The sequence below is a fragment of the Sarcophilus harrisii genome, chromosome 1, assembly GCF_902635505.1.
Source record: "Sarcophilus harrisii chromosome 1, mSarHar1.11, whole genome shotgun sequence".
Lineage (NCBI taxonomy): Eukaryota > Metazoa > Chordata > Mammalia > Dasyuromorphia > Dasyuridae > Sarcophilus > Sarcophilus harrisii.
In genome coordinates this window covers 710,431,445-710,458,205 of record NC_045426.1, presented here as the reverse complement: position 1 = coordinate 710,458,205, position 26,761 = coordinate 710,431,445, and the positions used below count along the sequence as shown (strand labels likewise).

Below are 26,761 nucleotides of genomic sequence, written 5' to 3'. Positions count from 1 at the left end.
TGGAGACCTTCAAGGACGGAGAGCTTGCTCCCTCCTGGGCAGCCAGTTCCCCTTGGAGAAGTCCTCGACCAGCCTAAGTGGGCCCCTCAGTTTCTCCTGATTGCTCCCGTTCTCACCCCGGAGCGACAGTGGAGCTCCCCGGAGTGCGCCAAACTGTTGCCACCTCCTGTCTTTCAGGGACCCTGTGGAACTTGTCTTCCTACGAGCCCCTCAAAATGGTCATCATCAACCATGGCCTGCAGACCCTGACCAACGAGGTGATCGTCCCCCACTCAGGCTGGGAGAGCGAGCCCAACGAGGACTCCAAGCCCAGAGATGCCGAGTGGACCACGGTCTTCAAGAACACTTCAGGGTGCCTCAGGTAAGGCCGGAGGGGGCCCCTCCGGGTACTGGACGTGGCCGGGAGAGGACTGCTGACCCCGGAGAGATAGACGGAGAGACGGGGTGGGGAGGAGGGAGAGAGACACAGAGACAGAGAGACAGAGACAGAGACAGAGAGACAGCGTCAGAGGCAGAAATAGAGAGAGACAGACAGAAATAGAGAGAGAGACAGAGACAGAGACTGGGATAGGGAAACACACACACACACACACACACACACACACACACACACACACACAGAGAGAGAGAGAGAAAAAGGAGAGCCCACAAGCTGCTACTCGTTCATATAGGGCTGGTCATGTGCCGGATCCCTTCTCTGATGGCCTCAGTTTTCTCATCTGCCGAATGGATCAACAATGCCTCTCATTCTGCAGCGCTGGGGGATTTACAGAGCATTTACCAACACTCTCACTGGGGCCTTGCGGCCTCCTGAGAGGCAGGCGCTATTACCGTTTAACAAATGAAGAAACTGAGCTTCCCAGCATCGGAGGCTTAAAGCTCAAAGGGACCTTCGAGTGGTTTGCATGTTGCTTGTCTCATTAGAGCGTCAGCTCCTTGAGGGCAGGAACTTGCCTTCTCTGTGCTTGGCCCAATGTTAGTCCATGAGCATTTATTAAGCACCAATGCATATAATTAGTGCTTTATAAAAACTCAAGTTCAGCTCTATCATTTTACAGATGAGGAAACTGAGACAAAAGGAGGTTGTTTGAACGTGAGAAAAAGCATTTATTAAGCATTTTCTGTATGCACTGTGCTAAGCTCCTACGAGCCCTCAGTGTAATCACCAGCAGCCAGGGCATACAGACACTGACCAATGGAATCATCCCCACATCAGCTTGCACCGGAGCAGAGCCAGAAGATAGAGCCGTACAGATGGGAGAGCACAGATGATGTCGCCCTCGAATAGCCTCCATTCTGAGGGGGGGGGGCAGGGCGCTTGGTCTGGAAAGTTAGCTTATCGTGAGTAGGGAGCAAATGGACACAGCCCGTCCAGGAGCAGCGGCAAACGATCTGATCTTGGTTCACGGTTACAAAATTGATGAGAGGGGCGGGAGGAGGAAAGGTTAAATGCCAGGGTGACATTGGGCCCCTGCTGACTCCTCCCGGTGGGAGTCCTCCAGATCCCACCTCACTGTAGCATTGTCCGGCCCACAGCTCTCGTCCTTTTCTAGAAACGAGGGTGACCCGTTCTGCGTGGGGCCAGGCTGGCTCTTAGCCACCGTTGCTTCCTTCTCTCGTCTCTAAGGCTTCCTTCTAGGGTTTTCCCAGGAATTCTAGTCAAGGCCCCAGGCCTATCCTTAGGGACCACACTTGGCTGTCACTAGGCCTTTAACTTTCTGGTCTTTTGGGTATCACTGAGCGTCACTCAATAATCACAGCAGTTCCTTTAGGACCCCAGCACATGATTCATCTGGGCCAGAGGAGACTTGGATGTCTGGGGCACTGAGAGCTATTCTCTAGCCCCTTCTTCTTCTCTAAAGTACAGATTCCTCTCTCTGATTCCTTGATAGTTCCAAGGATGACATTAGTATTTTTTAAGTTATTTTATTTTATTTTTAAATTTTTTATTTATTTATTTATTGCTGAGATAATTGGGGTTAAGTGACTTGCCCAGGCTCACACAGCTAGAAAGTGTTAAGTGTCTGAGGCCAGATTTGAACTCAGGTCCTCCTGACCTCAGGGCTGGGGCTCTGCCCACTGCGCCACCCAGCTGCCCCCGACATTAGCATTAAGGCAAGAAGATTAGCCCATTTGTGTGGGACAGAGGGAAAGAAAGAGGGGAAGGGAACCAGCATTTATTAAGTGCCTACTATATTCTGAGAACTGTGGCAAGTGCTTTGCCAGTGGTACCTCATTTGTAAATGAGGAAAAATTCTGGCAGACATTCAGAAGGTGAAGTTGTGCCCCTCTGCCAGGGCATACCCTGGGCCAGGCCGGGATCTACTGCCCAGATGCCTCTTCTTCTCCTCTCTGTGCCTGTGGGGGCCAGTGCATGGGTCAGTCTGATGGGCCTCCCTGGGCCTGGACAGGAGACAGCCTCTGCTCCACGAGGTGAAGGGTCGGGTGCAGACAGAGCCTCTGGTGCTAGATGGGAAATGGGCCGACTCGTTCCATAGACAAGCTTGTCTCCCCAGCGGGCAAATGGTGCGGGGCGTGATCTGGCGCTTCTACACAAATGCCCTGTCAGCTGTTGGTGGAATCAGTTTGCCAGACAGATTAAAGGAACAGGGGATGTCAGGACTGGGAGGGGCCTAAGAACAGGGGACGTCAGACCTGGAGGAACATTAAGCATAGGCCATTAAAAGGGTGGTGAATGTTTCCCCTGGCCATAGTCCTCATCATCTGGAGCCTCTGGGGTCAGTCAACATGCATTTATTAAGCCCCTACTGTATCCCAGCCTAGGGGCAGTGGGGTGGTTCAGTGGATAGTCTTCTCGACTCATCTCCTTGAGTTCAAAGTGTGGCCATAAACTTTTTCCTAGCCATATGACTCTGACCAAGTCACTCCACCCTATTTGCCTCAGTTTCCTCATCTGTAAAATGGCCAGGGGAAGGAAAGAGCAAAGCGCTCCAGTGCCTTTGCCAAGAAAAGTCCAGCGTCGCGGAGAGTCCGCCGGAACAGCCTGAATGACAGGCAGAAAGCCGCTGCCCCCTGGGGGCTGGGCCCCGGGCAGCCAACGCCAGCGTGGCTGAGGCCTGTCCTCAAGAAGCTTCCACTCTGCCAGGCAGAGCAGGGGGTGCTGTGGGCAGACAAAGCCCTCGCCCTCCTAAAGCAGTTAGGCCTGGGGAGAGGCGCTGACCAAGGTCCTGAGGGGCTCTGACAGCTGGAGGCGGGGCTTAGAGCTCTGTTGGGAGGGGCTCCAGGACAAGCCTCCTTCTCGCCCAGGGCGGCTGCTCCTTGATTTCACTGTTTGATGACCCAGCATCAGTATAAAGGGCAAGGCCCAAAGGAGGAGGAGGCGGCAGGACCCTCCCCCCCATTCATCTCTAGGGGGCTACGGTGGCAGGCGGTGACCCCCCCGGGAGTCTTCAGAGAGGCCGGAGGTGGTGTGTCGGGGGTCCCGAGATCACCCTTGTTCAGGTCTGGGCTCTTTGAGCTCTGGGATTCTGGGAGTCACGTTTCTAGACCAGGTTGTAGAGGGGAAGTGACCTCTGATCCCTCCAGGGGCTGCCCCACGTCCAGCTTTCTAATTTGCCGATTTGCTGGCCCCTCCTCCAGCACAGCCTGCGTGTGCCGCCTTCCACCCCCGCGGCCCCCACTTCCTCCCCCGGCCTGAGGGTCATACCCCGAACCCACCGTGTCTTTGGCATCGTTGGCCGTCATGGCTCCCCAGCCATCATCCACTCCCAGGCCTTCATTCATCTCGGCCTGTGCCCGCCGCGGGGGTGCCCGGGGCTAGGGATCCCGGCATGCAGGGCACCGAGGGGCGCCAACCCGGGGAGAACTCCCCTGGGGGAGACCCCAAGGAGATGGGAGTGGCGGAGGGGCTTGGCATCCCCTTGTTTGCCTGCAGGGAGGTGGTATTGTGAAGGAACGGAAAGGAAGGCTGCTCCTGCTTTGTAAGGACCTGAGTGCGAGAGGCGACCCCGGCCGTCTGGGTGACCTCAGACAAGTAACTCGCTGAGCCTCAGTTTTCCCATCTATGAAATGGGGATAATATTTATGGAGAGGGTATTCTAATTAGATTGGAAGGAAGCTCGAGTTCAAGTCCCACCTCAGATTCCCAGGAGCTGAGGGAGGAGTCTGATCCTCTGTAAATGGGAATGATCCATAGAGCAGCCAGCATTTATGGGAACACTTAGTATGCCCAATGCTGCATGAAGTTGGCGCCTAGTGTGTGCAATGCCGCATGAAGTCGGTGCCTAGTGTGTGTGACGCTGCATGAAGTCAGCGCCTAGTGTGTACAATGCCATGTAAAGATAGTGTGTAGTGTGTACAATTTGGCACCTAGTGTGTGTGATGCCGTGTGAAGTTGGCACCTAGTGTGTATGACACGTGAAGCAAGTGCCTGGTATTCTCAGAGGCCCCTGCAGTATTTTCTAGGACTTTGATGGACGGGAAAGGTAGCAGCAGCCTGCTAAAGTGGCTCCCGGGAGGATCTGAGTTCAGATTCTGCCTTTGACACCACTGACCCCGAATAAATCTTTTCTGGGCCTCTGGCTTCTCACCCGATGGTCTTTAAGGGCTTGTCCTCCTCAGGCTCCAAATCTGTTATCCTAAGATCCTCGGCTCTGTTTTATGTGTTCTCACTACTCATACACAGTAGGTGCTTCATAAATGCTTGCTGACTTGACCTGACAAAAGGGCTGGGTCTCCAGAGCCTTGGGCCTTCAGAGCAGCCATACCGAAATACTCTATTTCGGTTGCTTTAACATTTAGTAAGCACCTACTGTGTACCTGGTGTTAGAGATGCAAGGCTCAGCTAACAGTCCCCGCCCTCATGCAACGCTCTCCTTCTGGGGGCATCAGAATAAGGCCCCAGCTGTCCCAGGGGTTGTGTCCCCTGACTGGTCGGGGTCTCAGTTTCCCCAAGTGTAATGTGAGAGGGTTGAATGAGATCATTTCTAGCAGGGAGATATATATATATATATATATATATATATTTTTTTTTTTCTTCCTGCTAAGACAACATGAGGGCTAAGGGGGTGCCATAATGCGCAGAGCACTGGGCCGGGAGCAGCAAGAGGGTTAGGGGCTCCAGTTCAGCCTTGGACACGTCCTAGATGTGTGATCCTGGGCGGGTCACTTCAGCCTGCCTGCCTCGGTTTCCCCATCTGTAAAACGAGCTGAAGAAAGACGTGGCCAACGCTTCCAGCCTCTCTGCCGAGAAAACCCCGAATGGGGTCACACAGAATCGGACGTGACTGAATGACAGGCAGCATAACGCGGTTGCGCAGAATAATGATCATTGTAATCGTTGTGGAATCAGTCAGTCAGGCGACAGACTCAGGCCCTTGGCCCCCGCTCCTCTCGGGGAGGTTCCAGGCCAGGCCTGGGTCTTCACTGGCATTTGCCTCCCTCCTGGGATAACGGGCGCGCCCTTTCCTTGGCCCTGTCCCGGGCCCTGCCCATCAGCACGGAGGAGCGGCTGAGCAGGAGGGGCGGCCCTCAGGCCCTTCCCTGTTCCCTCCGTCAGACCTTACCCAGCAGGCACCTCATGCCTTGGGGCGAGGGCCAGGTTTCCGGGTGGTGAGCGGGATGTTCCTCTCAGCCTCCCGAGGGCGGCCCCTGCCCCTGGGCCCACCCTGGCCGGGCCTCCGAGGGTCAGAGCACCAGCTGGGCCTGCCCCTCCCCTGGCTCAGGGACGTGGGGTCACCGCCTCCTCCCCTGGAATGTTCTGGGGAAGGGAAGGGAACACCGAGTGCCGGTCAGGAACAGAGCAAAGCTGGGAGGAGGCGCAGGGAGGGAGGGTCAGGCCTGATGGCCAAGAGGGAGGGCCGCGGGCTGGGAGCCCGGACCCCTGGGTGCTCTGCCGAGTCCCTTCCAGGGGAGACGCGGCAGGGACGGGGGAACGTGCAGACCTGGCCCAGATCTGTCTCTCTGTGAGCTTGGCTAAGGCCCTGGTCCCCTCTGGGCCTCAGTTTCTCTACCTGTTAGACCTGAGCTGCCTCCCAGACATGTCCATGGTCCCGCGATCTCCTAAGGCTTCCACAGCCAAGTCCTTGGGCTGCTCCCATGGAAAGATGAGGAGATGTGGTGTCCAAGGACGCTGACAACTCCCTTCTGGGGGGGCCTCGGAGCTTCCAGCTGTGAGTTCTCTGATACTCAGGCCTCAGTTTCCCCTTCTGTGACCATTTGGACTGAGTGCTCTGTGGTCTCTTCTGGCCCTGGGCCTCCTGGGCCTCAGTTTCCCCGCTTGCAAAGTAAGCACCATGACCCTTGCCCAGCTGCCCTCAGAAGGATCACGGGTAAGAAAGTGAATCTTAAACATTCAGTGCTCAGGAAGAGGGAGGGTGCAGGTGGCCCTGTCTAGACACAGACTCAGATCAGAGCAAATGTATTCCTTAACCCGGACTCCGCTCAGAAATCTAGAGCTGGCCGGGGTCTCGAGAGGCCGTTAGTGTCTCCTCTCCCCCTGTTTTGCAGAGGAGGCAGCTGAGGTGAAGTGAATTACTGGCCCAAGCTCCCAAAAGTAAGGGCTGGATTTGAATCCAGGGCCCCTGCCTTCAAGGCTGTGTCATCTCCACGCTTGACTGTGATCTGAGAAAAGAGGGAGCATGTGCGATGGAAAGAGCCGGGCTGGCCTTCGAGCGTGGCCTCGTGCTGGGCCCTGCTGCCCAAGCTCTTGGGCAGAGGGAGCTGGTGCTGCTGCGGTGCTGCAAGGACAGGATTTAAGGCCGGCCCAGCCCTTTGGAGCATCAGGGTCAGAAAATACCTTGTCACGAGACCTGAGGGAAAAGGGCAATGTCCCCTCACTGCTGCCCGGGGGCCCTGGGGAACTGCCCAGGGCCACAGCCTGGTGCTCGGGGCACTCGGGTCCTTGGAATGGGCAGTCGGGCACAGGGGCCGTACCCTTCCCTGGCCCAGGGAACCTCGTGAGCCCCTCCCTCCTTATCTGACACTGGCCCAAAATTAATCAAGGCCTGGATTCCTAGGATTTCTGAGGATTTGGGACCCCAAGGCCGGCCCAGGCCCAGGCCGGTTTCCATGTTCCCTTGGTGCCCCCTCCCGAGGCCGGCTTGTTCCTAAGACCAACTGGGACCCAAGTCCAGAGCCAATCCCCTCACTTTATAGGGGAAGCTGAAGCTCAGAGGACAGATTTGCCCGGGCCAGACCGATCTGGGATTGGAGCCCAGGTCTCTGACCCCCCAGGGGTCTCACCACTGGCCCACACTGCCTCCTTCCCTAACCTGACCCGGGTCTCCCGATTCCCAGGCCTTGGAGTGGATTAAAGCCAGACAGCCGTCGGCTTCCCAGAGGCCCGGTGGGGTGACCAGAATCCCTTGCTCTCCCCAGGGCTGGCTCAGATGGGGGGCCCAAAAGGGGCCTCGGGAGTGTGACGGGCTGGTGGATGCTCTTCTTCACGCCCTGCAGTCCGCCATCGGCAAGAAAGATACCGACAACAAGGTGATGATGCCATGCAACTTGGGGCTCGTGGGGGGCCAGGGTGACCGCCCGACCGCAGGGCTCCTTTGGGTCAGGGGTCTCTACAGGGAAGAGGACAGGAAATCCAGTAGAGATCAGTCGATCAGTCGCCATCCATTTATTAAGCACCTACTGTGTGCAAGCATCAGGGAAACCAAAAAAGGCAAAACTGTCACCCCTGGCCTCCAGAGGTACCCGGTCTGATGGGGGAAATATATAAAAATTAGAGATGGACTGCTAGACAGATGGATGAGGCAGAGTGTAAATGAGTGGTAACACCTGAAGGTGAGACGGAAACAAGCATTTATTAAACACCTACTGTGTGCCAACACTGGGGGGACCAAGTAAACCAAAATCGTCGCCCCCAGCCTCCAGGAGTTCCCAGTCCAATGGGGGAGGGGGCGTAAATAGTTAGGCCTGAATAGGAGGAAAAAGTATAGCTGGTGACCTCCTAGGAGAGGGCTGTGTTTGAATCCCACCTCACCGTGGGCCCCTTTGGGCGCCTTCCCTTGGGACCGTTGTCATCCATAGGGAAGGGGTGGGACTGATGGCCTTGAGCCTCCCCTAGGCATCCGCCTTGGTCCTGAGAGCAGGGTTCTTGTATTCCTGTACGGGATTCAGCAGAACCAAGAGCGAAAGGGGAACGTTGGGAGGTCGCTCTGGACCCGACGTCCAGAACACCGGACGCTGCCCCAAGGGGCGATGGGAGGTCATGGGTTCTGGCTCCGAGGTCTTTGAGCCCGGTGGCCATTGTCAGGGGCCGGGCCCCGGGCAGGACCGGGGCACCAGGCTGCTCTAACGGTCTAAGTTCCTGGCCGGGCTTGTCTGGTCGGCGGGGGAGGGGCCGGACTTTGGCGGAAAGGGACCCGAAGGGGATGAAGGCTGGGCCCAGCGAGGTGCGGGCTTCCAACTGGGTGTGCTGGTGGAGGCCCCTTTCTGGGAGCTAGAGTCCTGAAAGAGGAGGGGCCAGAACGGGGTGTCAGGGGGAGGGGCCTAGGACAGGGGTGTCAGGGTGGGAGGGGCCTAGGACAGGGGGTGTCGGGGCTGGGAGGGGCCTAGGACAGGGGGTGTCAGGGTGGGAGGGGCCTAGGACAGGGGGTGTCGGGGCTGGGAGGGCCCGGACAGGGGTCAGGGTGGAGGGGCCCAGGACAGGGGGCAGGGTGGGAGGGCCCAGGACAGGGGGCAGGGGTGGGAGGCCCGAACAGGGGTGTCAGGGGGGGCCCGGGACAGGGGTGTCAGGGTGGGAGGCCCAGGACGGGGTGTGGGCTGGGAGGGGCCCAGGACAGGGGTGCCGGGTGGGAGGGCCCAGGACAGGGGTGTCAGTGCTGGGAGGCCCAGGACAGGGGGTGGGTGGGAGGGCCTGGACAGGGGGCGGGGCTGGGAGGGCCCGGGCAGGGGTGTTGGGGCTGGGAGGGGCCTAGGACAGGGGGTGTCGGGGCTGGGAGGGGCCTAGGACAGGGGGTGTCAGGGTGGGAGGGGCCTAGGACAGGGGGTGTCGGGGCCGGGGGTTCTTGAGGGAACAGGGTTGCTTCCTTCTTTCCCCTTTCCGCCCCATTGGAAACCGGCATCATGGAACTTGTCCCAACTTAAGGAGGTTCCGGGGCCTGACAAGTACCCAGGGCCCGGCCGGCCGCCAGCCGGGGCGCCCCAGGAAGAAGGACGACGCCAGCTGTTTCGGGAGCAAGAAAGCCAAAGGTGGGTGCTGAGCTGGGCCCGGAGCCCGGGGGAGCCTTGGGGGCCCGTTGGGCCCCGGGCGGGCTGGGGCTGGCTGGCTCCCCCGGCCCGGCTCCTCCCCGAGCTGCAGGCCCGGCCGCCTTGTTCTCCTCACTAGCCGGACCCTGCTTGGCTCAGAGCCCCGACCTCTGGCCCAGAGTTAACCCCCTCCTCCTCAGGGTTTCTCCCAGGGCCTGACCTCAGCCATGCAAGGTGGTAATCGGTGCCCTTGCTCCCATTTGGCAGATAAGGAAACTGAGGCCGAGTCAGGGGCGTCTTTCCTAGGATGGTCCCTGTGCCCCACCTCGACTCTGCCCGCTCTCAGATGGGGGCTGCCGTCTCCCCATCAGCACAGAGGTGGGGTCGGCCGGGCTCTGATGTCGCCCCTCCCGGGGCTGCTTCTGCTGGAGAGAAGGGCCCGGGCTTTGAGGTTTAGAAGGGACGTCTCCCTCAGCACATCCAGGCGGGACAGAAGCAGGGGGTTGTTTGGTCAGAAGCTGAGGGAGGGTTTTGGAGGTTCGTCTGCTCCCTCAAGGGCCCCTGGGCAGATAACTTCAGGTGGGAGAGAACATGACCTTTGACCTTAGGCAGCGACCCCAAGGGGTCCCTGACCTCAGATGGGAGAGAGTGAGGGCCCTGACCTCAGGCAGTGACCCCGAAGGGTCCCTGACCTCAGATGGGAGAGAACATGACTTCTGACCTCAGGCAGTAAACCCAAGGGGCCCCTGACCTCAGATGGGAGAGAGTGCGGCCCCTGAGCTCTTCATGGGAAGACGCCGTCCCAGTGGCCTCTGTGCCGGAAGCAGGTGCTTTGGGGGCAGCCGTTTCAGCCGAGCCGGCTTCTCCATCTCAGATCTTGGGCCCCCCGTGCCCAGAGCTTGGGGCCTTGGGCCACTAATGGACAAGCAGGGAAGGGGTGGGGTCCTGGGCGGGGCATGTGTCCCCTGCCTTGGCGGGAGGGCAGCTTTGTGCATGGCAGGAGCTGCTGAAGGCTCCCCCCGCAGGCCCCCAGGGCCCCCTCTGCTCACCGGGCCAGCCCGAGTCCTCGGGCCTCCTCATGCCCCCTCCAGGTGGAGCCCAGGGCCTTCTCGGGGCCTCTCTGGTTTGGGGCCCGGCCTCCCCAGGGCTCTGCTGCCTCCCCTGCCCCCTCGGTGGGCGCTGCCCTTTGCACCCCCTCTTTGAGCTGACCCCCCTCCCACCCTCTCACGGCATCTCATCGTGCTCCAGGTCTGAGGGTGGATTTTCCGAGTTAATTTGCAGGAAATAATTTTTTTCTTTATTTTTATTTTTGGCTGAGGCAGCTGGGGTTAAGTGACTTGCCCAGAGTCCATAGGAAGTGTTAAGTTCTGAGGTCCTCCTGCCTTCAGGGCTGTGCTCTAGCCCCTGCATATCTGGCTGCTCATTCACAGGGAATGATCAAAATGACAAAGAGCACTTCCCCAGGGCTTCCTCAGTGTGCTGAGCACTAGACAAACTCCACCTCAGTCAGACCGGGGAGATTAGCACCCGTATGAGCCCCATTTACAGTCAAGGAAACTGAGGCAGGCAGCGTTGAAGCCCGGGATCCCACAGCCGGGCGTGTCTGAGACTGGGATTTGAGCACAAGTTTTCCCGACTCCAGGCCTGGCGCCCTAACCACTGCACCACCGGGCTGCCCCCTAGAAAAAGAGTATCAGGATTGAGGCTTCTGAGGCCGCACTGCAGAGCCCCTTCCCTTGGCCTCAGGTCCCCCTCCCTGGGCCCGAGTGTCGGCCCCCTCCTCCTGCCGGCTCAGAGGAGCCCTTTGCTGCCAGGCAGACCCTCCCAAACAGGCGGGGGCCGCCCGCCCTCCGCCCCCTTCAGTCCGTCCTCCGCCCCCACTCCTTCCTGGCCATGATCTGTGCAGGGGAAACTCTTAGCCAGCTGGAAGGAAGGCTTAGTGTCAGGAAGATCTCCCCAATCTGCCTCTGGGGGCGCTAAGGCGCTCCTGGCACAGAGGCTTCTGGGTAAAGGTGCTGGGTGACCACTGGGATCCGATAGCGCAGGTCCTCGGCCACTGGGGAAGACTAGAGCCCTCCCGCTTCCCCTCAGCTCCCAAAGGGAAGAGGGAGAAACCCCGAGTTCCTTCCTGTGACTCGAGGAACGGAGCTCGGCCTCCCGGGAGAGAGCGCCCCGCCCCTGCCTCTGCTCCCCGAGGCTTCGTGACTCGACTTCTGAAACAGGAGGGCCGTGGGCCGGGAGCCCCCAGGCTGGGGAGGCCCTGGAGCCCTGGTCGGGGCATCAGTTTTTAGGTGAATCCTACCCACGGGACCCAGAGGAGCCAGAGCACTGAGCAGGGGGAAATCAGTCACAAAAAGGGAAAAAAACAAATCCTTGGCTCTTCCCAGACTGGTCCGCGCGGGTGGCGGCCTGCACCAGTGGAGGGAGCTCCTCCCCCGGGAGTTCCTTGGGCTGATGACGTCCCCACCACCCCAGGATTCGGCCCCCGGGCTCCCCCCTTGTATCTCGGAGCCTGCCCAGCGGGGGGCACCTGCCCTGCCTCCGTGCTCCCTCCTTGGGGCTCTGCAGGGACTCAGGGCCAAGGGCAGAATCCTCAGCCGCCTCTGTTGGCGAAGGTGCCGAGAGGGGGTCTCCCGGCCCAGGTGGGCACGAGAGAGCCAGGAGTTGGGCGCTGGGGGAGGGCGTCTCCGGGGCCCCAGGTGGAGAGCAGGCCCGGCCCCGGGGTGGGGGTGGGGAAGCCAGGCCCGTGGACTACGCCTCTCATCAGTGCCTCTATTTCTCCTTTCTGTGACTCTTGTTTCCTTCTCTGCTGCTTTTCTGGTCCTAAGAGGATTGGTTCAGTCAAGGTGAGTTCCTGTGTCCTTTTCTCTCTGTTCTTTCTCCTTCCTTCACTGTCCGGGGCCCCTGGACAGAAGGTCGGGATGAGGCCGGCCCCCGGCCCCCAGCTCCCTGCCCTTCTCCGAAGCAGATTCTGGTAGTTACCAGAACGTGTTTGTGGGGTCGAGGCCCTCGTGGTTAGCTTGGCCTTCCTCAGGTGAGCGCTCTGTCGCCGGCCGTTCCCGAAGCATTTCTGGTTTAGTGAGGCCTGAGAACCCAGCGCGACCCCCGTGTCATGATGAGAGCAACTGCAGGGAGAAGATGAAGTTCTGTAGTGATCAATGCAAAGTTCTGCCCTTGGGTCCAAAAAGTCAAGAAATGGGGGAGAGGTCACTTAATAAACCACTCCGTGGAAAAGGATCTAGTAGTCTTACAGTCAACTGTAATCTCAGTGTGAGTCAGTGAGAAAACATAGAAGGTCCAGACCCTTAATCTTGGGTGGCACTTTTAGAAGCACTGTTAGGATCTAGAACAAGGGGACTAAACGGCTTATTGTTGCCCCCACATGGAGAATCATGGTCTCTCTTGCCCCCTTCCCATTTTAGAAGAGCCCGAGCCTCCCGCTCCCTAAGGGGCATCCTGTGAAGCCTCCTGGTTCTGGCGCCAAGGCCCCAGGAGGCCGTTCTGTCAGCGCGCCCTGGCGGGCGGTTCGCCGGCACCCTGCTGATCGGCTCTTGTTTGCCCACGTAGTTCCAAGCGGGAGGCTCCCTCACTCTCGCCCGTGGCTTCTGTTCTCGGCTCCCTTGGAGCCGGCTGGGCTGAGGAGTCTGGCCCCTCTGGGCCCGGCAGATGGATTGCCCTCTGCCTCCCTACGTTTCCACCCTTGTTCTCAAGGGATTTTTCCCACCTCGGTGGGCTCGGGCCACTCTGACCCAGGCACGCCGACAAGAGCGTGGGCCTTACAGGGCAGCCCGGGTTTGTCCCCCGGCTCCAGCATTAACTATTGCTTAATTGCCAAAAGCTTATTGAATCTCCTGTATTTCTATTTCCTCATCTGTAAAGTGGGCGTGCTGACAGACTGCAGCCCAGGGAAGTCAGGCCAGACGCTTTCAGGGGGTACGGTGGATGGAACCTCCTCTTCCTGACTTCACATCTGACACTTCCTAGCTGTGGGGCTCTGAGCAAGCCACCTTAACCTGTCTGCCTCAGTTTCCTCATCTGTAAAGTGAGCTGGAGAAGGAAATGGCCAGCGGCTCTAGTCTCGTTGCCTAGTGAACCCCAAATGTGGGCCCAAGGAAGCAACTTAACTGAAATGAGTGAATAATGGCACCCTGCAGGGCATTGAGGGGAGGAGGGCGAGTCTCAGGATGCTCTCTCCAATACAAGCTATTATCGTTCAGATCGATAACTGGTTTTTAAGTCACTCACAGCACCTTTGTGAGTGCAGGGCCTGGCGACACTTTGTTGGCTCAGATCCTATGGGCAGCCTTGTGAAGGGCCAGCACAGCCTCCAGAAGGGCTGAGACTTCTGATTGGGAGCCAGCCCTGGGCCAGGCTGCAGTGGAGTTCAGCACCACGGCCAGGGGAAGCGTCCCTCTCGGGAGGGCCGGCCCCTTTCCTGGGCTGCAGCTGAGCTCTGAGGCCTGAGGAGGAGGCTGGGGAGCTGGGGGCCCAGACAGGGAGGGGAGCGCGCTGCTGCTGTGGGACAGTCTCTGGCGGGCTGGGCAGCGATATCTGATTGTTCCTGAGCAGGATTCGAACCCAGCCAGAGCGTCGGGGTTTGTGAAAGGTCTGGCTGCCTCTGGGCTTCCCACGAGCCCTCCCTGTGCATGCCCAGCTCCCGGGCAGGCGGGAGGCCCCGTCGGAGCTCGGGGCGCCCAGGAGAAGGACTCGCCCTTTACCTGGCAGGGACTGCAGCCCCCACAGGCCACCCGCTGTCCTTCCTCTCAGCTCATTCCCGGGGCTCCCGCTGTGTTCTCCGGCAGGCCGGGGCCTCTCTTTGTGGGGGCTTATTGAGGGCCCGGGGACCTTGGCATGGGGCTGCGCTCCCGGCCCCCAGCTAGCAACTCCCAGGGTTCCACAGGGGGAGATTTGCACCCAGAGCCGGTGTCAGTGCAGGCCGACCTCATCCCCCCGTGTCAGAGTGGGGAGCGCAGCAGGTTTCATCAAGCAGGCCTGGGCAGAGCTGGGACGGTCCGAGTTCTGGGCCTCGCCGAGCTGCTGTGAGACCCCGGCCCGGCCCCTTCCCTCTCTGCAGAGCGGCTTCCTCGCCTGGAGACCTGAGGGTCAGGATGGCCCCATGGGGAGCTCATCGGCAGAATAGACTCCAGCCCCAGGCGGATCCTCAAAGCTCCGGCTCCCTAACCATGTGCCCCGTGGCCACAGGGCTCTGGGATGGAGGTGCGGGCCCTGCCCTCTGGTAGAGAAGGGGCCCGGTCTGTGATCTCTTTGGCCCAGAACTCCAAGGAGAGAAAACTCCCTCCGCCGACGCAGGTCTCACCTGTTCCCCAACTTCATCTTGGAGAGCCCTGAGTGGTTGGGGCAATTTGCCTGTATTTGTCAGAGACTGGACTTGAATCCTGGTCCTCCTGAGCCCAGGGCCAGCTTTGTGCCCTGGGGGGGTGGATAGGAGAGTGAGAGGAAGTGAACCGGAGGAAGGCAGAGCAGCAGCAAGGCCTGGAGGAAACAGGAGGGCTTCCTGGAGGAGGAGGCGGGCCCCCTTCTGCCCAATTCATTTCATTAGCTCTCAGGGACTAGCGGCCAAGGGAAAGGCCAGTCCCTCGCGGGTTGGCCGCAGGGAGTGGGTGCAGGGGAGATTGTTGGCCCCAGAAGCTGACAGAGCCATCAGTCGGGGGTACCCTTGTTTGTGGGCACCCACAATGAGGCAGGTTGGGGAAAGGCAGCAACCCTCTCTGCCCTGAGTCGCCCAGAGGAGAGGAGCCCAGCCCGTGCAGCTCCCAGGGGTATAACAGGCCCTGCCAGCCTTGCCGGTCAGCCCTTGGGCCCAGCCCCTGGCACAGAGACTCCCAGAAGGAGAGCGGGACATCTGGGAGAACCGGGATCCAGCAGAGGGGCCGCTGGCAGCCCTGGGGCCTGGATCTGTAGGCCAGAGCCTCCCTTCAGCTGCCCCCAGAGCAGGGATTGGGCTGTAGGGAGCCAGACCATGGGAAGGGACGTCCACGGCCGCTGGGGCTCTAGGTCAGTCTGGGGGTCTCATCTACGTGGGGGAGGAGAGATGGAGGGGGTGGTCAACAAACCGCATGGCATATTGGAAGGAGCTGGGACCTTCTGAATCTCCCTCCTGTTCCTCCTGTTCTGAGCACCAGCGTCACTTCTAAAGGAAAGGAAACCGCAGCGGGGCGGGGGTGGGGCTACCAAACCCAATGCCCATCAGGAGCCCGTTTGGCAGATGCTCTTTGGGCCTCGGTCCCCGTGCATCAACACGGCGGCTTATATTGACTGAGCGTTCTGTTCTGGCTTCAATTCAGGCCCTCCCAAAGGCAGGAAGTCGTGCTAAGGAACAAATTCTGTGCCCAGAGAAAGAACTGAAGTGGAGAGAAGAATTTTATATTATATATAGAAGAGCTATAGAAGGAGCTGAAGTATGGAAAAAAGAATTGTACGTTATATATAGAATATAGAAAGAGCTAAAATACAGAGAGAATAAATTTACATTATATATAGAATGGATATAGAAAGCACTGAAATATAGAGAATAATTTTGCATCATATATAGAAGAGCTATAGAAGGAACTGAAGTATAGAAAAAAGAATTGTACATTATATATAGAATATACAAAGAACTAAAATATATAGAGAATAGATATAGAAAATTGAAATATAGAGAATAATTTTGCATTATATGTAGAAGAGCTATAGAAAGAACTGAAGTACAGAATAAAGAATTGTACATTATATATACAATATAGAAAGAACTAAAATATATAGAGAATAATTTTACATTATATATAGAATAGATATAAAAACTGAAATGTAGAGAATTATTTTACATTATATAGAGAATAGATATAGGAAGAACTGAATATAGAGAATAATATTGCATTATATATAGATATAGAAAGAACTAAAATGTATAAAGAATAAATTTATATTATATAGAGAATAGATATAGAGAGAAATATAGAGAATTATTTCACATATAGAGAATAGATATAGATAATATATCTATCTATAACATATAAGTAATAAATATCAAATACATTTCATATATGTGTATGTGTATGTGTATGTGTATCTATACATATATACATATATAATGAATATTTGTGTCTGGGGAGGGAAAAACTTGAGCTTAATCGCTAGCTTTGTTGTCTTGTCTGAAAGGAGTTGCGAGTCCTGCCCAAAAGATTTGCAGTTTCATGTAAAATCTTTTTTTATCGCACTGTGTCATGACAAAGCTCAATTGATTCCATAAATTAAAAATAAAATTAAGAAAAGAGAAAGTGAGGCATTCAGATAACTGGGTGCAGAACTTGCAAACGCCACGCTCCCGTATTTGGGAATATCTGGAGCCTCAGTGGCGCCTTTGGGCCTGCGCCTGCCTTCGTTTCAGGTGCTCCCTTGCTGGAGGACCTGGGGGTTGTTTAGCCCTTTCAGACCTAGCTCTCTCCCATGTAAGGTTAGGGAGGAGCCCCTGGGCCCCGGCCGGCCTCGAGGCAGGAAGGCCTGGAATCAAGTCCCATCAGCCTGGTCTCCTCAGGTGTAGGACGGGGCTGAGAGGCGGTGGGGCTCGGCCCACTGAGGAGGCGGGAAGCCAGACCTACAGGAAGTCCCTTCACCCGGGGCGGCTCCTGGAAACTCCTCTGCTCCTTCCCGGGAGGGTCGTGCTCCGTGGCCACCCAGAGAAAGCCAACATGGCTGTGTCCCCTTGGGCTGCTCTTTGTGGAAGTCAGCACCACGGAGAGGTCGTCCCTGGGAGACCAGACTCTCCAGCAGGGACCACTGGGGCCATTGGGTTGCCAGGAAGCTGCAGGCGCCCTGCCTCGGACCCTTCTCATCCGGGTGCCCCTGGGCGGCTCCCTCCGAGCCTCAGTTTCCCCATCTGTAAAATGGGGTCGGACTCCAAGATCCTTTCCGGATCTTATGGGGAAAGTGCCTGTGGAGCTTAGACATTTCAAACCAAGCCTTGTCCCCTGCCCAGGGACATAGGGACGCTCTAGGCTTTGCTGGCTTTCCAGAGAGCCAGGACCTGCCCGGGGAGGTTGAAGAAGCTTGGATCCACCACTGCATTAGTTGGGGACTTTCAGGGGTGGAATGTCTCTTTGCTGGTGCCGATGGCGGGCTGAGAGAAAGAGTCCCCCGAGGGTCACTCGGTCCAGGACAGGTAGGTGTCAGAGGCAGGACTCAAACACTCCAAGGCAGGTTCCCCCTAAGGCCATATGCCTTCATGGCTTTACATCTTGGGATTCAGAAGTCAAAAAGACCAAATTAATGAGCAAGCATTTATTAGGCACCGACTGTGTGCAGAGCTCTGTGCTCATCTCTGGAGATAGAGACAGAACTGAGACTATTTACTTGTGGAAGGCGAGTGCCCCGGGCCCCAGGGCAGTCAGCCTGGCAGAGCTCCACAGAGGGGAGCATAAGGCAAAATCCATAGGGCTACAAGGACACCGACTATAATATGGGGGCCTGGTTAAGAATCAGGCCTTGGGGAATGTCTCAGAGAGCTCAGGAGAGGTAGCCAATGTCACGGGAAAGTAAGTGGGGCCACAGGGTGGCAGGCAGGAAGCAAGGGGCCCGCGGGGGCCAGGCTGGGGCTGCTGGGAGGGGGCACGGAGGGCTCATGGGAAGTTTGGCTCGGCCTCTTATCGGGGCGTCTCGGCCCGGCTGAGACCCACAGGGGCTCTCTGGGGTTAGAAGAGAAACAGGGGTCCTCCTCACAGGGCGGAGACAGGGCAGGTGGCAGGGTCATACGCCCACGCAGCAGGCGGTCTGCAGTGATCCCGGGCAGCCTGAGTTCAAATCCCCCTTTGGTATTAACTGTAAGATTCTGGACAAATCCTTTAACTTTTCTCTGCTTCAGTTTCCCCATCAACCCTGGGAGTTCGGTCTACTCAACAATACTCCGTGGGTTCCTTTTCTCATGGATTTGATCAAAAACATACAGCGCCGCAGGGCGGGGGCGGGGAGGGGCCGGGGCTTTGCAGAGAGGGCCCTTCTGACCCACCGGAGGGGGCAAGGGTGCCCGCCTCCTGTTCCTGGCTCTGGACACCAGCCTTCCTCTCTCTGGGCCTCAGTTTACCCAACTATAAAAGGGAGGAGTTCACTAGAACTAAAGATAGGAAGGGGGTGGGGAAAGGCCCCGAGTTCACGCCCCACCAGGAAAGTCCAAGGAGCCAGGAGCTCTCAGCTGGGAGAGGAGGATGGACGAGTTCAGGGACCGGGTCAAGCTTGAGGGCTGAGCTTGTTCTAGGGAGTGAAGGGTAAAGTCAGGGAGAGACCCCCCCCCCAGAGGGACCTTCCTGCGTCCTGGGGGCATCTGTGGGCAAAGGCTGTGGGAGCCTATGGGGAATGTGGCCCCTGACCCTCTGGGGGTCCCCTCCCGACTCAGGCTCTAGTCTGTGTCTTAGGCTCCTGCTCTGGTCTTCTGTGTTCTGTGTTACGGCATTTGATGTTCTGTGTTCTGAGCTTCCTCCCAGCCCTGACACCCCCTGTTCTAAGCTCCTTTCCAGCCCTAACAGTCCACGAGATGGTCATTTCAGGCCTTCCTGAGCCTCAGTCTTGTCATCCGGGCAGTGGGTACCCTTGTGGTACTGGACAGTGGGGGGGGGGGAAACGGTTGCCTTTAGAAGGAGCAAAGACTGGAAGCAGCTGCAGCCAGTTCTTCCCTTCCCTCCTGCACACCCCCAGCACCCCGCCCCAGGGCTACAGCATCTCTTTTGTCCTTCAGTGGGTCCACAAGCATTAAGCACCTACTGTGCGCCGGTAGCGGGGCCTCTCTCAGACGCGCCCTCCAGCTGCGGCCCATCCCTGCTCCTCCTTGAGGGTCTGCTCTGGGACTCCAAGCTGAGGGAGAACTCCTCCTCCCAGACTGTGCAGGGGGATTGTCCTGGGCTGGGGGACCTTCCAGCCCTGCCCACTCAGCCCCCCCAAGCCATTGGGAATGCCTCGTCCCCCTTGGGCGCCGGCGATCCTGGAAGTCAGGACCCACCCCAGGAGTCCGGTGATAGCCCTCCAGCTCTCTGACAGGGTCTAGCCTTGTCTTCTGGCACCCTGCCCTGTCCCTCTGGAAGAGGGAGCCTCCTTTGCCTCCCTGCTGCCTGCCAGGCCCGGGGCTCTCTGGCCACGGAGGGGAGCCCCCTCCTGTGTCCGTCCCGGGCTTTCCCTCCTCCCCGCTTCGGGGCGACCCTGTCCCGTCCCCAGGAGCGCCCTCCCCCGGAGTCAGTGCGAGCAGACACGAGTCCCTCTGGCGTCCCTCGTGGTCCGTGGGTGGAGGCGTTCTCGTCCTGCCTGGCCCTGAGCCCAGGAAGGCTCCCCTCCGCCGGGTCCATCGGGCCCTGTCCCCCAGACTATGAGAACGGCTGCTCTGGGCCCGGGAGGGACCTTCCCAGCCCCCTCTCCTGTGTCTTCTAGGAAAAAAGAACGGAGGCGTGGACAGGAACTTCGACACCCTCGACTTGCCCAAGAGATCGGAGTCTGCTAAAGGTAAGCCGGGGCCCGCCTTAGACCTCTTAGCCGCCGACCCTGGATACCCTCAGTCTCCTCCTCTGTAAAATGGGCACGGTCGTAGTGCCCACTTCCAGAGCTGGTGGGGAGAGCAAGTGTGAGGTCCCCTGGGTGCCGCCCCCCAGTAATGGCGGCCTCGGCGTGCCCAGGATCAGCGATTTCAAAGACGGGAGACGGTGACTGTAAGTGCTGGGACCTAGAACTTCAGCAGCACAGATCGGACCCTTAGAACCTTAGGATCCGGCTGAAGCAGACGCTCAGACCCTTAGAAATGTGGAAGATTAGAATCCGGAACCTAGAAATTCAAATTCTGAAAACGACCGAGGACCCGCCCCTCAGGAATAGGGAACCCTTAAATCCCACGTGAGCCGGGTCTCGTCTAACCCGTCCAAGCGACGCCCCCAGCACGAGGTTACTGGTCAGGGTGGGGAGAAGGAGAGGGCGGCAGGTCTTCCACGCCAAGGGCCGCCATGGGTACTGTGGAGGGCAGGCGGTGGCTCGGGGGACAGGGGAGGGCTGAGTCAGGGACGGTGTTCCAACCCTATCCCCAGTCACTGATGAAGGGGCGGGGCCCCCACCTTTCTGTTTGCCTCAGTTTCCTCAAATGTAAATAGAGATCATAACAGCACCTTCCAAGGGCTGTTGGGAGAATCGGTTTGCAAAGTACTTAGAACAGCCGTGACAGTGAGCACTTCCTAAAGGCTGCCTCTCATTGTTATTGCTGTTGTTATATTTGTATTTATTTTCATAGTCATATTATAATTATATAATTATTTTATTTATTTTCATATTCTTATTGTAAATAGTTATAATTACATAATTATAATTATTATATATTTTTTCATAGTCATATGACAAATAATTATATTTATGTGATTACTCTATATTTATTTTCATATTTATAATTATATGATTATTATAATATTTTCTTTCATAATCATATTGTAAATAATTACATGTATAATTATAGTATTATACTTATTTTCATATTCACGTTATAAAGAATTATACTTATAATTATATTATTATAATTATCATATTTACTTTCATAGTCATATTGTAAATAATTACATTTGTAATTATAGTATTATACTTATTTTCATATTCACGTTATAAAGAATTATACTTATAATTATATTATTATAATTATCATATTTACTTTCATAGTCATATTGTAAGTAATTATATTTATAATTATTATCACAACTCCCCCCCAGAGATCTGAGAGGCAGATATTGGCAGATGGGCCCATTGGGTGGCTTTGTTTTGCCCGAGTCACCCACCTCTGGTCACACAGCAGAGGCAGGGCTTGGGCCCGTGCCCATTTTACAGAGGGGAAAACAGACGCGGGGAGGATCAGAGGCGAGACCTGTGACCGGGAGACCAGCTCCCGTCCACGTTGCCGGCGCTTCTCTGGGGCTCCGAGCTTTGCCAGGGGCTTCACAAAGCTCTCCCTGGCTCCCGCGCCAGCCCTGGGAGGGGGATTTCCACAGTTTGCAGGAGGATTTTATCTTCCCAGACCCTCGGCAAGACGCTTCTCGGCGTCCGTTTTTGTAAGCTCTTGAGCTCCAACCTCCCTCCCCCCCATCCCCGGGCAGACGCAGGGGCCGGAGTCTGAAACGTGTGATGGCCGGAAGCAGGTTTCTGTCTTGGTCGCGTGGTGACAGAATGAGGACAAGAGGGAAAAGCGGGAGAAAGGAGAAGCCGAGCCGGAGGCCGGCGGGCGCTGTGAGCCGCAGCTCTCGGGAGGCCCTGGCACTTTCGATGGGGAGGCGGGTTTTCCCAGCGAGGAAACCGAGGCTGGAAGTCAGGCCACACGTCTAGTCAGTGTCCGAGGGAGAATTGGAACTCGGGTCCTCTTGCACTCCCCACAGGGCCACCCGCTTGTCTCATTGTGGCCGCGCTCTGCGGATGGGGCGTCTCCCGGGGGCCTTTGTTAACTATTGATTGAGCTATTTCAAAGTACTCGCTTCGAGCTTGGTTCGGTGCCTGTAAAAGGCTGATCCGGAGCAGGGGCCAGACCGGCTGCCCGAGGGGGCGGAGAGTGGGGGATTCCCCCCAGGAGTGGGACAGAGGGGAGAGTCCTGGGCACACACGGGAGAGATCCGGTCCCGGTGCCAAGCTGAGCCTGCGGCTGGTGCGACTCTAGGTGCTCGGCTCCACTGTGGGCCCAGGACCACTCTCTCCTCCGCTCATTAGGGGAGATGATCTGGGGGCTCCAGGGGCCCGAGAAATGGAGCCAGGGGGCTGTTGTCGCTGTGGAAATGAGGGCCTTGGAGGGCGGCTCTGGGCCCTCTCCTTGGGCTTCAGAAAGCAGGTCAATACTGACAGGTGGAGGCGGGGCTCAGAATGGGAAGGATGCTGCTGTTGCCATGGGGACAGTCTTCCTGGACCAAGCCGGCCATCTGCCGCGCAGAGCGTCGGAGGTGGGGCGGGGGAGCAGAGGGGATGCGGGTTCGGCCAAGGGTCGTGCTGGCCCTGAGGGTGGGGGCCGGGGCTGGGCCATCTCTACCCGAGGATGGCTTTCTAGGACCCTAGGGCTCTGGAGTCAGGGCTTGTGGAGCCCCAGGGAGCATCACGGTCCGTTCCCATAAAGGTCACTTATGCGTATGGCCCTGGGAGGGAGGGCTGGGAGACACTAGCCCCATTTGGGGGATGAGCAAACTGAGTCCCGAAGGGTCAAGCGGCTTCCCCGGAGTTCCACCGCTAAGGGCATCCTAAATCAAAGGGGTTTGCATCCCGGTCTCCGGGACTTCGCCTGCTCCCCGTCGCTGTCTTTGCCTTCAGGCCTTTTGCTGATTCCCCGAGTGGGGGCCCCTCCTGCCCGCCCAACCCCCCTGGGCCTAGTTTGTAGCTGCCCATAGGGCACCCGGCATCTCCCCAGCGGGACTGTGAGTTCTCTGAGGAAAGGGGCAGAGCCCTCCCGCCTGTGCCTGAGTGATGCCCGGCACACATTCGGTGCTTAATGTGTGCTCATCGTACTGACTCTATTGACCCATATGAGCAGAAAGCTGAGTTACCCTCATAAAGTCAGAAATGGCCCAGGCTCGATTCCGGGAGAACGTCAGGGGACAAGGAGGTGACGGGACTGGGCAGCGGGCGGGGAGCATCCCAGGCAGGGGGTACCCTGCCCCTGCTGAGAGAGCAGCAGGGAGGGGCAGCAGGGAGGGGCCGGCCAGGGTGGGTGGCAAAGCCACCGGGGCCATTCCCTGACAGCTGGGGCTCCTCGGGGCTCCTGGGACGGGGCTCCTGCCGGGGGCAGCTCCAGGGGCTTTTCTCGGCCGGCTGCTGTCTCTGCTGCCCCCTGGGGAGGGGCAGAGGAGTGACCCTCAATGGGGATCCCAGCATCCCCTGGGCCCCAGGAACAGCCGGTGGGAGCCAGAGGGGAGGGAGAGCCGAGCTCTGTGGGCCTTAGACCGACTGCGCCCGGCCTGGGCCTTGGTGGGGGAGGATGTTTGTGTGTGTACATAAGCTAGCTGTCCATATAATATATATAAAGCTATATAAATGCTAGATGTTGTTATGAATGACTAAGATGTTAACATGGAATTAATGTGTTGATAGAGATAGTAAAAATTAATAATTTTATTAATCATTAATAAAATTATTTTTATTTTATTATAGTTATATTTGATATATTTATATAAATATATATTTATTTTTCATCAGCATTATTATTAATAATAATAAAATTATTAATCATAGGATTATAGATCTAGAGTAGAAAGAGACCTTGGAGGCCATTAAGTCTAACCCCATTTGACAGATGAGGAAACTGAGGCACAAAGTGCCTAAGAGACTCCACCAGGATGTTGCTGCTGGAGCCTTTGACTGAATTTGAACTTGGAGCTTTCTGGCTCTAAGTTCAATGCTTTGTCTACTAGGCCTTTCAAACAGCATGCATTTATTAAGCACCTACTGGATACTGGAAACTGCAAGGTGCTCGGGTTTCTAGATAAAGGCTTCTGAGAGGTTTCCCATTTCTTGCTGTGTCTCCTCATGTGGGGAGCAGGGAGGATGCTGGGATTGGGGTCACAAAGGGAGTTCCTCAGCCTTCCCCCTCCCGACCCCAGGCCTCCTGGGAGGTATCAGAGGACAAAAGCTGAGGGCTCTCCCCAGATGAGATTGCAGCCAGGGCTTGCCTGGGCACATTTGGAGAACGGCAGTTTTCTCCCCAAATACTTCTCTGGCCAGCCCCCAGGGTTCTCCCTACCTGGGGCACTCGGGCTTCCCCCCCCCCCTTACATACAGCGGTCCATCTGCGGACCCAGCATCCGTTGTCCCCGAGGTTCTGAGACCTCCCTGAAGGCCTTCCAGTTTGACCCCAAGCCCAGCTTCTGCTGGGGTCCGTTCCCTATCCCCCACCTGCTGCCCGTATCAACATATCTAGTTATTTACATAAATCAGCATTTATTAAGCACCTACTGTATGGTGCTGGGAGTACAAAAAGTCGGACATGTCTCCCTTGCCCCCCCTCCCCAACCCGGCCTGTTAGACTGGGGGCTCCTCGTATCCCAGAGCTTAGCGGACGCCTGACCCCTGGTGGTGAGCACTAAGAGGTGTTTATTGGTGGACCCACTGATCCACTGATGGGATGATCCTCCGACCTTGTGCGAGTCCTTCCCCCTTGTCTCCACCCCCCCACCCCCCACCCCCTTCTAGCCAGAGCTTCCCTGGTTACGAAGGTTCCTTTTAGTGGCAAAAATCAATTCGGCAAAATTAAGTGATGCAGCGACCGGGTCCAAAGGCGTACAAAGACCTTGCAAAAAAGGGGAGAAATGGAGAGTTTTCCCTTCTTTGGGGCCAGGCTTGGGCCGCTCCATCCTCGCTAAGGGGGACAAACCGCCAATCATGGCTGCTGTGTTCTCCCAGGTGCTTTTTTTTTTTTTAACCTCATTAGCCCAAAGGAGAGAGGATCATGGGAAATTTAGATCCTGGAATAGAAAATGGGGGGGACGACAAGGAGGGCTTTGTCCCTCACTGAGCCCCCTCGCGGCTTAGGGTTTGGGGGCTTGGGAAGCCCAGGACCCTCTTGGCTCTGAGGGGCTCCCACAAGAAACCTTCCTGAAGCCCCATTGCCTCCCCAGAGGTCCCTCTTGTCTCCCAGTTGACACTTTGGGGCGGGGGGGCTCCCCTTCACAAGCCCCCTCATTTTCTCTGCATCAGCCTGGGAGTGGGAGACGCAGTGGGACAGGGGAGGGGTCTGGTCTCTGTCCTGACGCTGGCCACCTGATTGTGTTCCCAGCATCCCATGGGAGGAAAGGGGATTTAGTGTGGGGATGCTGGGTAGGGAAGACCCTCCCCCTCGCCAGACTTCGGGTTCTTCCGCAGTGACATAAAGATCATGGTGGATGCTGTGAGGGTCACTGCCCCCTTGCTCTGGGCTAGGCCTTGTGGGGGGAGATGGGAGAACAGACACGGCCCTCTCCCAAAGGCAGAGAAGCCCATTGGGTTTGGGGGAATGCCATGTTCCCCTAATCCAACTCTTCAGTGGGGCCCCTCCCTCTCAGAGCCAGAATTATGCCCATTTTACAGATGGAAAAACTGAGGCAAGCAGCAGGGGGGTTGGATTGGATCCCAGGCCCTCCCTCTATTTGCCAGGTTCTCTCCCAGCTTCTGTCCCACCCCACCCCCACCTGCCTCCATCTTTCTCCTTTGTCTTCCCCCCACTCCAGCCTGGGTTGAGCACTGGGCTCGCCCTGACCTCTGGCTCCATGCCCTCCCCTCAGAGGGCCATTGGGACCCCGGGCTCCCCTCCCCAGGGGCAGCCGCCATCCCCTTAGCCCGGGCAGGTTAGCAGGGCCGGAGGGAGTCCCGGGGGGGCTCCCTGACGCCCCCTGTCTCCCAAAGGCTTCGAGCTGCTCTACCAGCCGGAGGTGGTCCGTCTCTACCTGTCCATCCTCACCGAGAGCCAGAACTTCAACACCCTGGAGGCCGCGGCGGGGGCGCTGCAGAACCTGAGCGCGGGCACCTGGATGGTGAGTGGGGGGGCCAGAGCTAGGGAGAAGGGGGCAGGGAGAGCGAGGCCCTGGGGGCATGGGCAAGGGGCACTGGCGCTGGGGGGAGCTCTGCTGCTGAGCAGCCACGAGAGCTGAGAGGGCCCCGCTGTGACCCTCAGTGTCCTCCTTTGAGGTGATCTCAGAGAACCCCTGAAGTTCTTCCCCGACCTCCAAGCCCCCTCTCTGTTTCTCCTCTTCCTCCTCTTCTTTTTCTTCTCCTCCAACCTTCTTCCTCCTCCTCTTCATCCTCTTTCTTCTCCCATTTCTCTTCCTTTTCCCTTTCTTCCCTTCCTCCTCCTCTTCTCCTCCTCCTCCCTGCCCTGGAGAAGCTTCCACTGTAAGCGGAGTGGGGCTGGGGCCCCTTTTAACAAAGGGAGCCAGGCAACTTCCTAGGCCCCAAGGCCAAACACTTCCCCCTCCCTGCCCCTCCCCTGAAAAGCCCAAAGGGAAACCTGGCAAAATTCCCAGGCCCAAAGAACCCAACCCCCCCTCCCAAAACCTCCTTCCCAAGGGCTCCCTAAGCGAGAAAACCGTGGGGCAGAAAACCTTCCTCGCATCCCACAAACTCCCTCCCCCCAATTCCCACACTCCCAAAAACCCGAAACTGCAAACTGTAAACTCCACCGAACTCGAACAAGTTGCAAACCACACCCTCCCCCCTCTCCAAAACCCGCCAACAAAACCTCATAAAAAGTAAAACTCGGGAGAAAACTCCCCTCCCAATAATCCCTCTCTTTTCCCCTATAAAACTTTCAGTAAACTCCCCATCCCCCTCCCGTCCCCTGGCAAACTTCTCCCCACCGGGCCCACTCCCGTTTCCCTCTACCCACCCTGGGGCAACCCCCCTCTCCCCCCACCGAGGACCTCCAACTGGGCCGGTGGTGGCCCTCCCGCCCGGGGCGGGGCCACACCCTGGGCCCAAGCCCTCTCCCTCCATTGAAGGGTGACCCCAACTGGCGCGGTGTGGGGCAGGCCCGTCCCGGCTGTGTGTGGGCGGGCCACAGCCCGGGTGCCACGGCCCCTTCCCCCCCGGCGGGGTGGCCCTCAGCTGGGCGCGGTGGGTGGGGCAGGCCCGGTCCGGCTGCGTGTGGGCGGGGCCA

General features: G+C 57.5%; 1 protein-coding gene across 1 annotated transcript in view; it reads left to right on the top strand.

Annotated features, from left to right (window-relative positions):
• The window catches only part of ARVCF (ARVCF delta catenin family member), a 256,808-nt gene that overhangs the window by 212,236 nt on the left and 17,811 nt on the right, over nt 1-26,761 (top strand). The window contains 10 exon segments of the mRNA XM_031949000.1: nt 178-386; nt 3,601-3,748; nt 5,519-5,645; nt 6,593-6,917; nt 7,258-7,665; nt 7,999-8,120; nt 9,059-9,162; nt 11,988-12,005; nt 19,570-19,641; nt 25,513-25,640. Coding sequence (XP_031804860.1) covers nt 178-386; nt 3,601-3,748; nt 5,519-5,645; nt 6,593-6,917; nt 7,258-7,665; nt 7,999-8,120; nt 9,059-9,162; nt 11,988-12,005; nt 19,570-19,641; nt 25,513-25,640 — 1,661 coding nt within the window.